This window comes from Tinamus guttatus, unplaced genomic scaffold, assembly GCF_059628265.1.
Source record: "Tinamus guttatus ecotype Peru unplaced genomic scaffold, ASM5962826v1 Tinamus_guttatus_pri_ptg000197l, whole genome shotgun sequence".
Taxonomy (NCBI): Eukaryota; Metazoa; Chordata; class Aves; order Tinamiformes; family Tinamidae; genus Tinamus; species Tinamus guttatus.
The window spans coordinates 4,000,708-4,018,292 of NW_028288731.1; the positions used below are offsets into that span (position 1 = coordinate 4,000,708).

Genomic DNA, 17,585 nt, shown 5'->3' on the forward strand with positions numbered 1-17,585 from the left:
GAGGTTGGTTTTGCATGCACTGTATACTTGGCAGGTCTCCAGAAAAACAAAAATACTGTTCCAAGATCTCAGCCAAGAAATATTTTTCAGTAGGAAGTGCACTTCCAGTTTACAGGAGAAGGCCATCTCTTTGAGTTTTGCAAAATGTTTTCCGCCTGGTGTTAGATAGGGGAAAAAAAAAAAATAATCTCACAGATTTCCGGGGGTAAGCCTGCCATAAATCTGTATTTCCCTGGATGCAGCCCTTTTTTTTTTTTTTTTTTTTTTTTTTCTCCCAGAGGCTTTGACAAGAGTTATGTTCATGCAGAAATGTCAGATGTGCTGCCTGCGCAATTATGGACCGACCCTGTGGGACAAACGCCGGGGCTCTGGCACTGCCGGGAAGCGTCGGGCCGCGTGTAGGTGTGCGGCATGAGCAGAAGCCTCCTGTGCTCCGAGTGGGCTGGATTTGCTGCTCGCGCAGGGGAGGAATTGCGCAGTGCATGTGCAACAAGTCTGGCACATCCAGAACGTGTTAGAGCTGGTGGGCGGATGCAGACGCTTCCACTGGAGTGCAGATGCTCCCAGAGGGACGTGGCTCGCTGCACAGTAGCCCGCAGCACACATTTGCCTGGCAGCCCCTTTGTGGGCCACCACGTTTAAAAAGTGGGGAAAAAATCTCTATTTGTGTGGCCTGGTGACTCCCATTCCACACCTTGCTGCTCTCCGTGCTCCTCGTAGCCGCGGTTCTCTGCGGCCGCTCCGCATCCCGCGCGGAAATGCTGACACGGCTTTTCCTGCCGCTTGGGTTTCCTGGCAGTCCCGGCCAAGAGCAGGCGCTGCTTGTGCTGGCTGCTGTCGGGGAGGCTTGGGCCTGACATTAAGTATTTGCAGTTTAGGTAGAAGAGACAAAATCTGGCAGAAAAGTGTTCCGTGGGTGGGAATCTGATGTGCGGCTGCTTATCCGGCTTCCCAAGAAGCCCCTGCAAGGCCAGGAATCTGTCCCAGACCTCAGCACCAGGTCTCCTTTCTGTTCAAAGCCAGGATTTTATTATGCGCCTGCTCCTTCAGCAGACTCCAAATGGTTAAGGGGGCTTCAGGATGTTAGGAATTGTTTAGTAACAGCCTTATCTGTGTCCAATCGCACGTGAAGTCAGCACCTCCTCTGAATTTCACAGTTTGCTCCCGTTACCTCCCCACGCTGCCGTGTGCCGCAGCAGCGCAGCATCGCCAACGCTTTCCCGGGGAAATTCGGGATTTCGCGGCGGAGGCGGCGCAGGAGGACTGACCGAACTTGTGGTATAACTCTCTGACATGGTGGTTGGTCCTCCCTGACAAGTCAAGTGTTTCGTTGGACCGAGGCCCCGTTTTAAATAAACTCATCGTTTTGCTCATGCTTCAAAGAGCTTGGCTGTAATAAAACATGGGCTCCAAAGGGCTAGAATCTGCCCATAAAAGGAAAAAGCAAATGCGATGTCAGAGGTTTATTTTGATCAAGCTGACTCAAATCTGTATTTTTAGTGCGTTCCGTATAAATTACTCAGAATTTATCATTTTAACAACGAGATGTTCACTACATCATTAAATACTGGAAGAGATTCTCCTTTTACTTTCCCTCAAAACAAGACTTCTCTTCCTCCCTTCCCCCATCTCTTTCCCACTTGCATGGGGTTGCCTTTTAATTTTCTAACCTTTGAAAATCATTGTAAAACAAACTCGATAAATATATTAGGGCACTTGAGTTTTACACATAGTAATTTGTTTGCCTTTCAAATGCAAATACAGTGACTATCAATTGAAAGAAAACAATTTTTTCCTGTTTGTTTAGGATTATTTTACTCGAATATTCCTGCTGTCTCTTTTCCAGCAGAGTTGAACATTTTCTTGGTGTTAGAATAAAACTTAAAAAAATGGAGTGCCTTATTGAAAACGGGGTGATTTTAATAAGTAACATATGAATTGATAAATATGGAGGCACTCTGTGAAAAAATAATCATAGTTCTCTATGATCATGTAAGTAACTTGTTTTGTTAGATTGGTCTTCATTTTGTACTCCCTTTTGGAATTAATTGAGGAATTTTTTAAACACTATTAAATTTTTGCATAGTAAGCTAGGGAAACAGCAGGAACATCTGGCCCATGCTTCCTGAATGACTTAACTGAATGTGTCTGTGGAAGTGAATCGCAAATTCGGGTAAATTAAATAATAGTTTCAGTTTCTATTTTAAAGACTGAGTTTTCTTTGCTTTCTCAGAAAACTTCCAGAAATTGAGGAAGGCTTCTCTCTCATCAGCTTGTTGCTTGTTCCCATGGTTAAAATCACTTCATATGTTTTTGATATTTGGCAACCAGAGTTGTCATTTTGCAGCTGTGAGATCCCTGTACGAAGAGAATGCATTTACAGCATAGAAACATATAGAGGCCGTTTGTATAGGAGAGCGCACTCGTGCAGGAAACTTTATGCCTTTTCTGCCAGCGTTTGTTTTGTTTACACTTAATTACAAAGAATATGTTTGTTACTGGAAATGAAAATGAAAACAAGGATCGCTGCATCCGTGGCAGTAAGGTACAAAAGCCAAATCGTTTAGCAGAATTTGAGAAGCAGACTGTTACAAAAACAAAAGTAAGACTTCAAAATGAGTAACACCTCCTAAGGTGCACCCGTAAGAGTGCACACGGGTAGCAAACCCATGTAGCTTTTGTGCCTGTCTGGTACTCTTGCCAAGCCTGAAAGTACTATATGGTTGCATAGAGTTTGTATTGAATTCTGATCAAATGGTGGTAATTGCTCTTCTCACCATACAGCATTGCACTAAACCACGTGCTCTGGGGACTCGTGAGGTTGCATATCACTATTTGTAAAGGGTTAATCCAACATGGGATATCTTCCATTGGATATTCCTGACTTTGCAGCACAGCTAGGTCCTGCAGTTTAGACAAAATAGTGTTGGATGTGATCCCAGCTTTAATACTCCCAATTTATTATAACCATTGAACCCTGATCAGATCACAGACTGGATTAGATCCCAGTTTTTTAAATGTCCCAATTTTATTGCTGGCTTGAAACTCTGATAAGAATACTTATTTGATTAAGGCTTCAGTTTTCAAAAATTCCAGTTAATTACTTTTAGATTCTTATTAGATTATAGCAGTGTAGTACGGTATGTTGAAGTTATGAAAAATTACTGGATGATGTTGCACAGGTCAAGGTCGTAGTTTCATTTTGTGCTGACAGTATGAAGTTATCAGATTTCTGTTTATTACTGTGGCAGCACTTGCACTGGACAGGAGGACAGATTAATCCCAACCCATTGATTCTGAATGGTTCTCGTTTTAGATCCACTGCTGCTCTGCATAGCAGGACATGTAATCAAAGCCTGCTGCTGAACACTGAGACACTGATACTTGGTTGGGAGCCGCTGATGCAGACAGTTCTTGACCACCCTTCGTAGGTTGTGACATGGCGTTTAAGACCAAACAGTAGTTTTTGAGCTGCTCCGTGTGGCTCATCCGCCAGTGGAGGACCTTTGAAGACAGTGGTAGGCTGGGAGCTGATCCCGGAATGTCCTAGCTCAGGAATGTTCAGAACTGGGGGGGAAAAAAAAGAAAAGAATGTCACATGAGACTAGTGCTTTTCTTCCACTGTTACTATATACTATGCAAGCTGTGAGAGACTGTTGGATACAGTGCTCTTCTGTACAGCCAGGTGGATACGCTGCTCTTCCTGGCCTTGCCCTGTGACTAGTGCGCAAAGTTTCCCCCGAGGAAACCTCGTTGACCTGCGTTGAGGCAGTGGTTTCCCTTTGCTCTGGAGACCCAGTTCCAAGGACCTCGTGAAGGCCCAGCTGAAAGGTGAGAGCAGCTCAGTGCAATGGCCTGGCTCTTTCTTACCTATGTGTGCCAATGTGCAGCCAACCTGGGTTACAGAGTGCTCTTTGGAGACGGGCTGATCCAGACTAGGGATTTCTTCTTCACTGAATGGAGATGAGCTCCTGGCTTACCCCAGGATCAGTAATGCCATAAGGAAAACCTGGAAGGCGCCTTTCAGGAGGAGGCCTACAGCATCCTTTTGGTCTGCAAGGTCCCTGTGGACACAGGGCACTCTCAAGGTTCTCAAAGGCTTCAGAATATAAGTCTTGATTGAAAGAAATAGTCTTGTCAACCTGGAATGATTTCACTATCTAATCTGGATGAGATCCTGAGCAACTTGATCTACCTGTGCAGTTAGTCTTGGTTTCAGCAGGAGATTGGTCACAGTGAGCTTCAGAGGTCCCCTCCAACCTTAATTTCTCTATGATACTGCAAATTAAAAAATAACTTAGTATAATTATCAATAGAGAAAATATATCAAGATAATTAGGGTGTTAAATGGCTTTCAGTAATCTGCTGAGTTTTACCCAGCTGTACAACTAAGAAGAAACTTTCTGAGATCCGATAGCTGGGGTAAAATCCTGCTTTCCTCAAAGTTCATGGGGTCTAAAAGCCACTGACTTTGTGAGAACCATGATTTGTTAAGAGGGCAGGATCATGTCCTGTTGGTAATCACTCCCTGCCACCTCTGAAATAAATGGAAGAACATTAAGATCTCTGTCATGATTATCCAAAACTCAGAGCCTAGCCTTCAGCAAAATCCTTGTTTTGCAGTATGAAAGAGTGCAGTTTGTCATAAGCATGATTTTTACTATCAGTATAGCTCTGTCTCCATAGGCTCTAGAACGGGCAATGTTTTATGTTTCTTGTCATTGGACCAGTTAACGTTTTTGTTGTAAAATCTGTCTTATTTAGCCCAAGTTACATAGTTTCTTACTGGGTTGAGTTTCTGTGGCATGCCTTTTTTATTTACAAGACTCTTTCTGCTCTTATTTACAATTAGAGAGAGTAATTATGGGGGAGACATTGTTCAAATCTAGCACAATAGAATGAGATAAAATGAAGGAACACTTGCATAGCTTGTGGAGAGGATGTTTTTGACAAATATGCCACCAACAGAATACCCTGAAAGATAATACTAAATTAAATATTGTTTGAATCTTGATGAGTCCATATCAGATGTCCTCAATTTGCTAGCAAAAGGAGGAGGTTTTTTAAGCTCTAAGACATGCTTGCCTCTTGAGTTTTCCTAGATTATGGTTGAAAAAACACAAATGAGTCTTATCCTGATAAAAGGTATAGATTGAATAAGATTGTTAATGGCATTACAGACCATGCCTGTCTGAACAACAATTATGGAATAAAAAAATGAAAAGCACTGGACTGAAATTATCTCCTCAGATATTCAAGTGAAATATATCCATTCCCATCAGTGATTATGGCTTATGAATATCTCAAGACAGGATGGATCCAGTCCACTATTATGTAAATGAATGAAAATATAATATTTTAGTTACCAAAATATATTTTGCTAGCAGCTAGGAATGAATTAAAACATTAAACCCAATGGAAATCTAAGTGACCTCCTGCAGAAATAGGCTGCTTTCCCCTAGACAACCCGTTACTCAATATATGTATGAATTAGGTAAATGAGAGACAAAAGCAGAAATGTTATGTAAAATCACAGTTGAAGTATTAAGAAACTAAATCAGATGTAAATTGAGTAATCATTGCGGTATGTAGATCTCGGGGAGAGTCACATGAGTGGAAAAATGCAGTGCAGGAGCTTTCATGCTGCCGTTCACAAGGAACGACCAAACAAGTGGAAAAATGTTTAGCATCTCAATGATCTCTAACCTTAAAGCATCGGAGTTTTGTTGTTTTTATTTTTGTGGTTTAGGTATACCTCAAACTGCTTGTGCATGTACCGGCTCTGCTCTTCTTACTGCAAACAGAATAGAAATTGTCTTTAAAGACCTTCAGCTCCCTCCCTGCTTATTTCTGTTGCACATTTTATCTTTTCTTGCTAGTCTTCCTTCTCCCCCAGGAACATCTTTCACTCACATACCAAGCATCTTGTTCATTCATGCATCTGTTTGCTCTTCCATAAAATCTGTGCTTTTAACCCAGCATACAAGAAATTTTGCTGTATTCATTGTAAGAAGAAAAGAAGGCCCCTGAAATACGTTGTTTGGTCACCAAATGTATTTTCTGTCTGTTTGTGCTGTTTGTCTACTTAGCCTGGCACCTTGGGGCTCGAGTTATGTTGTGCTTTGTGCTCTGCTCAGTGCTAAGCACACAGTTAGTAAATAAATTTTTAAAAAAAGCATCACACTTCTGATTTTTTGTAAAGTCAGAAGAAAATAATACTTTCTTGGCTCCCTTGGACAATTTCAGTGCTGTCAGCAGACCCTGAACTCTCCGCAGAGAGGCTGCCCTTACATTTGAGGGCAGCAAGTGAAAATGAAGCTTCTTGGCTCCGTGGTAGGTGCTGCCTGGCACCACTGGCTTTGCCTGCTGCAGGCTGTGCCCATCTTGAGGTATAAACAGAGAGCAAGCCGTCTTGCCAAGTGCCTGGTGGGTGCAGCTTAGCAGGAAGCATTGGGAAACGCTGCTGGAAGGGCATCTGGAACCGGCGAATCTGCCTTCAGGTACTTGGCCACGTGCATAACACCGCTGCCTGAAAGCGTCACGGACGGCAGCAGGGCTTGCGCTGCCACCTGCTCGTGGCTTGGAGCCCGGACCTCAGGTGGAGCTCCTCACGCTGGTGTCCATGGGCTGGCCTTGCAGAGCCATGCAGCCCACGTGTGAGGTGGAGCTCCTCCCATCTGTGTCCATGGGGCCTCATGGGGCCATGCAGCCCACATGTGAGGTGGTGCTCCACATACTGGTGTCCATGGGCTGACCTTGCAGAGCCATGGAGCCCACGTGTGAGGTGGTGCTCCTCACGCTGGTGTCCATGGGCTGGCCTCATGGGACCATGCAGCCCACATGTGAGGTAGAGCTCTTCACACCTGTGTCCATGGGTTGGCCTCATGGGGCCATGCAGCCCACATGTGAGGTGGAGCTCCTCATACTGGTGTCCAAGGGCTGGTGTCACGGGGCCGCGGAACCCATGTGTGCTCCGTGCTGGCTTCCTGGGAGCATTTCTGGGTCAGCTCTGTCAGTCATTCCTTGCTCAGCTCCGTTATCCCAGAGTTTGGTCGGCGGGGTCCCTATCCCCTCCCGCAGCTGCCTCGCTCTGCTGGAGCGGCAGTATTTTAAGGCAGCTTGTGCCTGTCAGTATCTCTGTCACTGATGTCAGGCGAGAGCGTTTTACATTGTGTTTGTCGCAGGCGGCGAATACATATGTGGTCATTGACAGTAGCTCAGCAGAAACACAATAACTTGTTAAGCCACAGTAACTCAATCGTGTGCCGGAGCTCGGAGCTGCAGCTGGAGAGGAGCTCTGGGGCGCTTAACCCTTCGGTGGCCGCTGCTGGGTTAGGCAGTCTGAGTTAGGCTGGTTTGGGCGTCTTTCCCTGGCTAATACCAAGCAGTCAATGTGCACGGCTTGTTGGAGTGTGTCTGGTGGGAACACTGGGGGAAGGACAGATAGGAGCATTTTCTTGCACCTCTGGCGCTGCGCTGTCCAGCTGTGCGAGTTGTAAGGTTTCCTCAAAAACCGTGTCCCACCTTCGGAAGGACCTTGGGTACATAGGCTGCATATAGTCTGCCTCTGACTTCTAAAAACGGGATGCAGCATTTTCTGAAACTGCTGCCTATACTTTTATTGAAGTTATATATTTCACAGGGCTGCATTTTTTGCTGAAATTATTTGTTGTAAAGAGAGGCTGTGGTAGCTAGTGGATCCTGAAAGCAACGGAGAAGATTTAGGTAGGATATGTGTGTGGATGGTAACGAAGAAGAGCTGGGTCGCAGGAAATAAAAAGGGCACTGCCTGATGCAGCAGTTCTGTGTCGCCTGTCCTCCAGCTGCCCGGGGAGAGGCTGTGTTGCTGCAGCAGCCGAGGGAAGTGGATGTAGTTGTCGTGCAGCGGTTTAACGGGAGAGCTTGGTTTTCAGGTGGCGGAAGAAAGTGAGCAGAGATGATACGGGATACCCGAAAGGAAATATCGCCAACTTCCCCTCATTCTGCACGCGCGGTTCTTTTCCCTTTCCCTTATCAGGAAGCCTGTGGAAACCCTACTGCTACACTAAATTGTTCAGATGGTGACCTGTGCCTCTGCCTGTCTCTGGTTTCAGTGCCAGGGTCGTGGTGCTGAGTGACATTTTATCTTTTGTCACAAATTTGCGGCAGTTGTTTAACCAGACTCATCCTGTGGTGCTCCGGTTTGGGGCTCTCCAGTGATTATTGTGTGTTCTTAATAAGTGTAAGCCGATTGCTGCAATACTGGTGTTGATTTGATAGATTTTTTTTGTCTTATTTAGTAATGAAGAATAAATATGTGTAATATAATGCTGTTTCAGATTTAGGAGGGAAATGCAGAAACGGCAGAGGAATAAGGTGACGTGTAGCAGACCTGGCCTGCATGGTGGGGTTGGCAGAGCATTAGCAAGCGATGGAAGGAAAAAGGGCATGCATTTTGTCAGACCTCAGTAAAGTTTCGAGTTCACTAGGATGTTTTAAATAAAAAAAATGCATTAGAACTGCATGAGGACTTAATACTGCGTAATAACAAGAGGGGTATTTGAAACTTAAGAAAAATGTAAATAAACTTCAAAGGTGAAAAACATGAGAGAAGGCATCGATGGAAAACAGAAAGAAAGAAATTGATCATCTGACAGTTTATTTCTCTATATTTGAGCATTTGGGCTGAAATGAAAAATAGGGTAAAAGAGAGATCATTGAGCAAATTTTATAGATTTCCATGGAAGAGTGAGAAAGAAACAAGAAATATTAATGCAATTACAATAGCAATGTTGAAAAGATGAAACATTGATCGTGAAGAAATACACATAACCTGTTATTGACTGGGCAGTATAATATAGAATGGAAATAATTGTTCTTGAGCAGGTTCAGCTTATAATGGTGCAAGCAATAGGTGGATCCATTCAGCAGGAGAAGTTGGAGAAGCCGGACTTGTTCACAGGAACAAAGGAAAATTGTGGTGACCTAATTCCAGCTTTTGTTGTGCAGAATATACCGGTATTGATAGCAGGACAAATTACTCTTGCTGTCAGACTTGAAAGCCAGATGTACGTGATGCTGCAGTTCTGCACTGCTCTCCTGCCTTCAGAGCCTCCAACTCCTAGGGGATGTGTTGGTCCAAAGAACATTTTGTCCCGTTGCTTTCTGAGAAGCTGTTGCCACGCTTCGTGGTGCTGGGCCCTGCCTTCTGCATTGCCGGTGAGACCATTCCTTGAAATGCATCATCTGCCCGTTTTTCCACCCCGAACCATCCCACCTGCACCTATAGGGATTCCCCACTGTGCTGCGGAGCCTTTGCCTCGGGTGGTCGATTCCTCCAGCGAAGCCTGTTAGGCTTTTTCTAATCATTAGGTGAGGGTGAAGCCCTCCACTATTTCCCAGTTTTTTAAGTATGTTCAAATAATCAGCGCTTTTTCAGAGTTCATCTCGAAGACATCAGCAATCTCTAACTGCTGGATGCATTTTTAGTAGAAGAAAAACAGGATAATCAGAGGCAAGGACTACCCAACTGACAGTCATCGATGCAGAAGCTAACAGCTATTTGTGTGATTTTTTTTTTAAACAAAGATAGCGCCTTCATTTTTACATTTCTAAACATAATCCCATGTGGAACATGTAAAATATTAATCTTTCTGCAAGAGGGTTTCTCTTGAAGTCCCTTTATGTATAAAAGATGGAAATCAGCAGTGTAGACCTCCCTCCCTGCTTCATTGATGTCTGGGGCCTTATTTGCAATGGAAATCGTCCCCTGTCGCTGCAGTACAGTCAGTGCTCTCAGGTGATGAGCTACCTGAAAAGACTGGGCTAGCTTGGCTGGGCCAGCTGCTAATTTTGCCCCAAATTCCTTTCCGATCTGTTCCGCGTGGAGCTGGGCAGGCTGGCTCCCTCCACAGGCCCTGCTGCATGGTTTCTTTTTTATCTTTATGCACGAACCCTCAGAGGAGAAGGCTTGTGCATACTTTCAGCAGCTCTCTAATTACTCGTTTGCCAGCAGTGGTTTGTGGTTTAGATAGAAATGAAAGCTGACCATGTCCTTTTATTTTGGTTTCTGTTTTCATATAGTGCTCCTCAGCCCTGACCTTCTCCATGCACCATCTTCCCTCGCTCTATGGATAAAAGCCCAACTTTTACGCAGGTCTCTCCCAGTACCATCGCTGGTCTTACAAAGACAAATATGTGTGTGTCCCATCATTCTACAAATGCCATTAAACCCTCACCATCCCAAGGAGCCATCAGCCATTAGCCAGCTGAGCACTTGGCAGCAAACCGAGGGAATATGCGCCTCGCTAACTGAATTTATCATATATTGACACCAGGCCAGGCCTTCCATGGGCTTCTCCAGGAAAATCTCCCTGGGCTAAGAATGGTGCAGACTCAAAGGCCCGTTTGAAGGCTGCCTCTGCTCCGAGGTGCTGCCGACCCAACGCAGGGAGCGAGCACGTGGCCTGGCCCGCGCAGGCGCCGGAGCCGGGGAGGGGAGACTGTGCGGGAAGCAGGAATTTGGGGAAGGAACAAAGGAGAAACCGTGTTTTAAGAAGCCTGAATGTGGAAGCCTGAGAGATTTTAAGGATATAGATGGATTGTAGCTGATTTCTTCTTACCGTCCTTTCACCTCCAAGAGCTAGTGTCGTGGATCAAAAATACCCACTGAGCCTTAATATAATGATATTGTAAAAGAAAAAACATACGCTAGTTGGGCTGTGGTTGGGGACTTGGGGAAAATCAGGAAAAGGATCTTAAGAAGATATTGCTTTCACACAGTCTGTATTTAGATATTCAGAGAGGAGAAGGGTGGTCAGCTCTGTCACAGAGTGCTGAGTGGAAATTGGGCACCCTCTCTGACTGTCAAAGCCTTTGTGTCATGTGCAGGTTCATCCGCTGTAAGGTGTGGGCACATTCTAGGCATTAAATCTAGGTATTTCACTTAGTGTCACATCTAGATGTGCTCTAGCACAGAGAAGCGAGAGGCCTAACTTGAAAGCTGGCAGGATGTGCATTAATGTGTACAAGTATATGTGGAAAAAGACATGCTGTTCCGATTAGAATTATTTGTGAATCTTTTGGTTACAAATTGCTTGGAAAAATAATTAAAAATGTATCATCAAAATAAATGGTAATGAAGCAACATAAACAGTATCAATCACATTCTCCAGTTAATAGTTCCTGTGTAGCAGGCTCGATCAACAGCGCTGAGCTCCCAGGGTGCTCATCTATTTCTTAAGGGCACCATTTTCTCCATTCATCTTCAAGACTTTCTCCAGAACATCTTCATTTCTCACTATGCGGAGTCCTGAACTCATTACATTTCAGTGGTGGCACTTATTCTTTGCTAGCACAAATTTTACTCTTCCTTCCACCCTTCTATTCTGCAGTACGGGGAGATGCTGCTCTACTCAGGTGCCGTCAGGAGCACATGTTGACTTCTGTCAGTCCCTGCCTGCATTTATCTGTCTTCCATTCTTCATTTTTTTCCGCTGTGCTTCATTATCTTCCGTAAATGTTATTTATTACTTACTGCGGTCAGCATTCCGCCTGATCCATCTCCCTGCATTTAATTACGCTGTCTTGAGGAGCAGCTGAGCAGTTAGCAGGCAGTGCTGCTCCTCGAGCACTGCCCAAGTTTTTCTGCCAGAGTAAATGTTGAATCATTGAAGAGCAGCTGAGTTAGAAATCTACCTGAAGATGTTTTACTGTTGCAAAGTGATTACCCAATGGCCCTGATTAGCAGCAGCATTTTGCAATACCACTTAAGGCTTTATCGCAGTGGAGTACTGCCAGTAATAGTCTTTAATTCACTTATATGTACCAATTCATCTCTGTCAGGTTTCTATTAATTTTTTCACTGTTTTGCTTTGTCCCTACCCCCTTTATAATGAGGCATGATTTCCCCATTTATGTAGCCAAACTAAAAAAAAAAAAATTAAATCTTCAGCAAATTAACTCTGGTCTTTGATTTAAGACAGCTGTGCCATCCTTGCATTTGTGTTCACGTTTAATCCACTTTTCACAAGTTAATTTATTTAGAAGAATCTGGGCGGCTCAAGTGACCAAGGGGCAGTAGTATTTTTATTAGCTCATTTAGACAGAAAGTTTCAGGATTAAGTTAGATATCGAAGTTTTGACACAGATTAAATAGGGACCTTTTGAAGAGAAGTAATCCTAAAATCTAAACGACTAAGCGGAGGGCAGGTGTAGGATTAAAACTGTACACACTTGTGAAAAGCCACCCCATATTTATCATGAATTTTGTTCAGCAGAATGACGACTTGCTTTGCTTACCAAGGCAAGAGTGGCAGAATTGCCACATGTGCCGTTTAGTATTAGTGGCTTTTTAGTGTACGGGGAGATGTGAACAGTTTCGTTCAGGGTTGGTGCTGCACATCTGTGGGACGAATCAGTTTTTGGAGCCATTGCAGTAGATCCAACTGCGTGTTTGGTGCTTCTTTCTCCCTGCTAGGATCGGCGCGAAGCATCAGGAGCTGCGGCAGAGGCAAGTGAGGGGCCTCCTGGATTACTCTGCAGGGCCTGGAGGTCCTGACATGGACGATGATGATGTGGATCCAAACTATGCCCGAGTAAATCACTTCCGAGAGGCTTATCCAGCAGCAAGTATCTACAGGCCGGCATCACCAGCAGTCGCAGAAACCTTTTTGTATCCGCGCGATTCTCCTTCAACGCCGATGGAGAGGGAGCACTTGGAAGGGTTATATGCAAAAATAAGCAAGCAGCACTACCCGCAGACTCCTGCTGACAGGTAATGTCACTGCCTGGCATTAGAAACAAAGATGCACTGGCAGTTCTTTATTTTTTTTGTGTTGTTTTTTTCACAAACCCAAATAAACTGTTTTTACTGGGTGGAAAGCCATGGATTTCCTCTTAGCAAGAGGAAAAAGGATTTCTTCCAGTGGTGCCCCCAGAGCATCTGTGCAAGGCAGCAGTCAAAAAGAAATCATTACAGAAAAGTCCATATTTCACAAAGAGAATGAATGAGTCGGCTGCAGTCCAGTTCCTGCACTGCTGACAGGGGGGTTTTGCCTCTCTCACGCAGGAAAAGTTCTTGCACTGCGGCAAAAATCATCCCTGTTTTCAGATCCCTTTTGATCCCGCTGATCATCAAATGCTTATTAGTAAGAGGTTTTGTACAGTAGCATGATATATTGCATATGTTTACAGTTTACTTTTCCCCAGCTGTGTGATATTATGCACTTTCAATTAGGTTGGGGAGAGGAGTGGGAATCATGGCATTTTTATGCAGAGTGTGAAGTGTGGCTTCACAAGACTGATTGCCTTTCACAGCCTTTCCAATAACCAAGTGGGGAGGAAGGAGCAATTTTTAATCCTTACTGTCAAGCTTCCAGGTTGATAGCATTAAAGAAAGATGGTCAAGAAAACAGATTCCGCTGGAGTTTATGATGCAGCCTCCATGATGAAGGCTTTAAAACTTGCTGCTTCTGGAATTCGGGGCTGAAAGAGCATAAGGCTTCATTAGGATTGTGGTGTAAATAAATTGCTAGCGTGTTTTTCAGACTAAGAGACAATTATGTGGGCAAAACATGTAAGTATATGCAAAAAAGAAGAGCTGGCAGAGGAAGGCATGGGAGCCTTGAGGAAAAATTGTTGCCGCTTTTGGAGCTGATGCTGCTCCGTGCAGCGTCTCCCCGCAGCCTCAGCCCGGGCTGTGCGATACACTTGTTAATTTGGGAGAAATGTGTGAGCACAGATAGGGGAGTGTGTTCAGTTTGTGGCACCGTCGTGCTTTTAAAAAGTCTACTGAGTCATTGTTATAAATAGTAATAAAATGCTTGTGGCATAAATCTAAGTGTGTAGCAGGGAATAGGCCAAGTCTTGCTTTTTTCACCTAAATAGAGTACGGGGGAGAGCTTTCCAAACATAATGACATTGCTAATTCTCTTCTTCGATATCCTTAACTCTTCCCTTACTCTGTAAGGATGAGGAGGGTGAAATAAGAGGCTGCTCTCACAGCATTTTGCCATCAAATGGGTTTCACTTTACTGGAAGAGTCTTGAGGTGATTGTCACTGAGGTCACCTGGGCATCCGGTTGCAGGCAAGAAACTGGAAATCCGGTCACACTAACTGGGAGTTGGGGAATCCTCAGCTAGAGGGAGTCCACATATCTGAGTCACGTATTTTTCAAAAAATTAATGTAGGTAGATGTAACTCAAAATAATGGCATAGTGTTAAGATACTGTCATGAAGGTCGCTTCATAAGATCAGTTTTAACAGAGACTTTATAACTTAACATCTTAAATGTCATCGCTTTTGATTAGGGGTTTATGTATTTCTTTGCATACGGCTGAAAGAAATGTCCGAGTCATTCCACTGACCTCTTCTTTTCTTTAAGTGATGGCTTGGATCATGGTGGTAAGGGCAGTAAATGGACTCTTGACTTGCTGTAGAGACAAAATTGAAGCCCTGGCTACATTTTTGGGTCCAGTCATGGTTCCTGGATTTTCACATGCGTCTGGCTTTCATATTATATCATGGTGGTTTCCTGGGAAAACAAAAACCAAAACTGCAACAGGCAAAAAGGAAAGTTATCTCATGTCTGAGGCCGCGAGCAGAAGTCGTGCTGAGAGGCTGTTCTGTCTGTGTTGACTCTCCCCGGGAGGACAAACAGTCCACAACATCTCAGCTTTGTAGAAGTTCCCAGCCTTGTGGAGGCTGTTTAACCACATCAGGATAAAAAAGAGGAACTTTGGGATTCTTATTAGGCTGCCTTTGTTCTCTTCCTAACTCTATCTTTCCTTTGTCTCACAGACAAAAAGGTTGTTGTTGTTCACCATTAAAAATGTGCCAAACCTGAATAATTCAATGTGGATTTATACAGTGGGTTGTGAGGCTTCAGCCAACAGTTGTTGGAATATACTGGTAACTCCAGGCGAGGAAATCTTTCTAGGCTGGAAGGAGGAAAAGATAAGGAAAAAAAATAACCCCTGGATAACATGTTAATTATAAAAACAAATCTCCTTTCAAGGGTCATGTATGAAAACTACCTTGTCTGCCTCGAAATGATGGGAAAGGGCTATAATGGATGCTTATTAGCCAAACTAAAGTTTTTTCGTTTGCAGGGATGAACATTTATCACCACATTTGTCGTGTAATAGCTCATGTTTGGGTCCTGCTAACGCAGGCATGCTCTCTCTCAAAGTTTTGCTATTAATTTTACTTTAGATAGATGGCTTTTTTTCCCACCTCTGACTCTCAACATATAATACAGCGTGTGGAGGCTTGAGCAGCGACTAAAGTAAATGAGGTTGGGGGGTAGAAAGGGGATTTGAACAGCGCGAGAAGAGATGATTTCATTTTGGTCTGAGAATTCCAGTTATGCGTCATTATGATAGAGAATTAAAGCTCTTCATTTGAAGCAAGCAGTTCGTTCTTGTTTTTGCGTGTGTTTTTTTTCTTCACAAGAATGTATTAGCATGATTAACGGCTTGTAAAATTCAGAGGCCGTTTGTAAAGGAGGAATCTCTGTGGTCAGATCCGTGCTAATAATTTGTCTCTGTTTATGCACCTTCCCAATAGCCAGGCGTTGCATCCAGCTCGGCAGGGTTGCAGCTTGACCCGAGCCTCTTGCAGGGTGCGGAGCGTGGCGGCTGGTGTGCACGGTCGCCGTTTTGTGAGTCCTTATGGAATATGGTGCCTGCAGACACGTACGGAGCCGGTGCCCGGCACTGTGCTGCTGCACAGTTGTTGATTTCCTCTCCGCTGATGACTATATTCAGTGAAATAGATGTAATTCTTTGTGTATACTTCGCTGAAAGCTTTGGGATAGAGAGGTGCTATATAAATGTAAATTGTCCTTATTAATGAGTACAGCAAAAGCATTAGCATGATCAGTGTATTTTCTGAATGTTAAGTTAAAGATGGGGGAAAAAAATTAGCTGGCAAAACCACGCATTTCTTTGCAAATCAGAGCTTTTTTTCCCTGTTTATTTCCAATTAGGCCCAATTTTCCATAATGGAAATGCCCTCCCGAAGGCTGGTGCCGCCCGCGCAGCTGGGGAGGCCGCGGGCGCCGGCGGCACCGAGGTGCCAGCCCAAAGCCCAGGAGCATCCGCACGGCCGCGGTGGCGCGGAGACGTCAGCCGTGACACACGCGGCAGCCCTTCCGCGCGGCTCCCATAAGCAACTTCCCTTTTTCCTTCCTTGAACATGGTGCTGTCAAGTATATCCAAACACTCCGAGTGCATCTCCGGAAAGTTTCTGAAGACACGCTCAACTTATTTGCTCAGCCTGGAAGTATGAAACGTTTTAAAGTCTGATGCCAAACTCATTGCCAAGTATAATTTTTCATTTATTTATGTGTCTTATCTTTGGGAATTTCAAAGTGCTGGTCTGACAAAAATGAATACAGTTTTCCTTTGTTTAGCAGGAATAAATTCAGAGCTGTGTCTTGTTACAGATAAAAAAAAAAAAAAAAGAAGAAGAAGAAGAAAAAAGAAAAAGATCACTCCCTTATTGCATAGGAATGGAGTCCAAAGCCCTGGGCTGCTCCAGCCTTCTGGTTTTGGAGATGCAGTGTTGGTCCCACCATGGCAGAGCTTCCATTAATAAATTAATTGAAAAATGCATCTCCATTAATTCAGGCTGAAAGTTTCCCCATGGAAATGTGTGCTCCTCCGGACTGTCCCGTTTAGCCGAACGCCGTCCTGCTTGGCCCTGCAAGAGCCGAGTTTCCTGGAGCTCAGGCCAGCTGTGCAGCACCTCTGGCCGCTGGGGAGCACGTGCTTCTCCCGGGCCGGGCAGAACCGCAGCCGGAATTTCGGAGCGCCCTTTGCTGCTGCTCCCCGTGCTTCGGTGGCACAAGAGCTATGATCATGCTCTGGAATATTTTAATTTACAGGGCACAACACAAGGAGCAAGCCCTTGCTCTGCTTCACCACGGAGCCTCTTGGGCTGCCTCCTCTACTTGCTGTCCTCAAACCGTCTGCTCAGGTTTCCTCTCCTCTGCCTCCCCGCACCCCCAAGACTCTCCTCCAGTTCCATCAGACACGGGAATTATTTTCTCTCCCAAGCTTGCCAGGGCAGCTTGTGAGCTTTTGGCTGCAGTCAGACAGGCTGCTTTCCCTGTAATGCTTAAAGAAAAGAAAAGAAAAGAAATACCCCACCGTGGCAACTTTTGCTGCTCTTTTTGCCTCCTGTGCTCGATTTTGGGTGTAAGCAAGGTCCAGGGTATGGGAGAGGCTCCGTGGCCCATGGAGGAGCCCTGGAGCTGGCCTAGGTTGGAAGCAGGGCAGTGCAGAACCCTTTTTGGCTACCCACTTCCCAGGAGTGAAGGCTGCCCCGTTAGACTTGTATTTGCACAGAGTTTTTGCTCCTGACACCACTTGCAGTTTCCTTCCTAGAAAGGGACAGTGGGTACTGTGGTACCATGTACTAATTGTCCTAAGTGGAAAAACGTGGAGTAATGGGGCTATTTGGAACATGTTTAGACAGCCTTAGTTTGATTTCCAAGGTATGTGCAAAAAAGAAAAAATAGTATTTTTGGTTGATAGCGTTCAACAAAAGCTTTTCAGAGCTCCGTCTCGGAATGCCGTGTCCCGAAACGCCTTGTTTGCAT

General features: G+C 44.7%; 1 protein-coding gene across 2 annotated transcripts in view; it reads left to right on the plus strand.

Moving 5' to 3' along the window:
* The window catches only part of PARD3B (par-3 family cell polarity regulator beta), a 354,457-nt gene that overhangs the window by 274,237 nt on the left and 62,635 nt on the right, over positions 1-17,585 (plus strand). For both annotated transcript variants that reach the window (XM_088523731.1, XM_010213086.2), the window contains one exon: positions 12,458-12,754. In XM_088523731.1, coding sequence (XP_088379857.1) covers positions 12,458-12,754 — 297 coding nt within the window. The remainder of the gene's footprint in view (positions 1-12,457; positions 12,755-17,585) is intronic.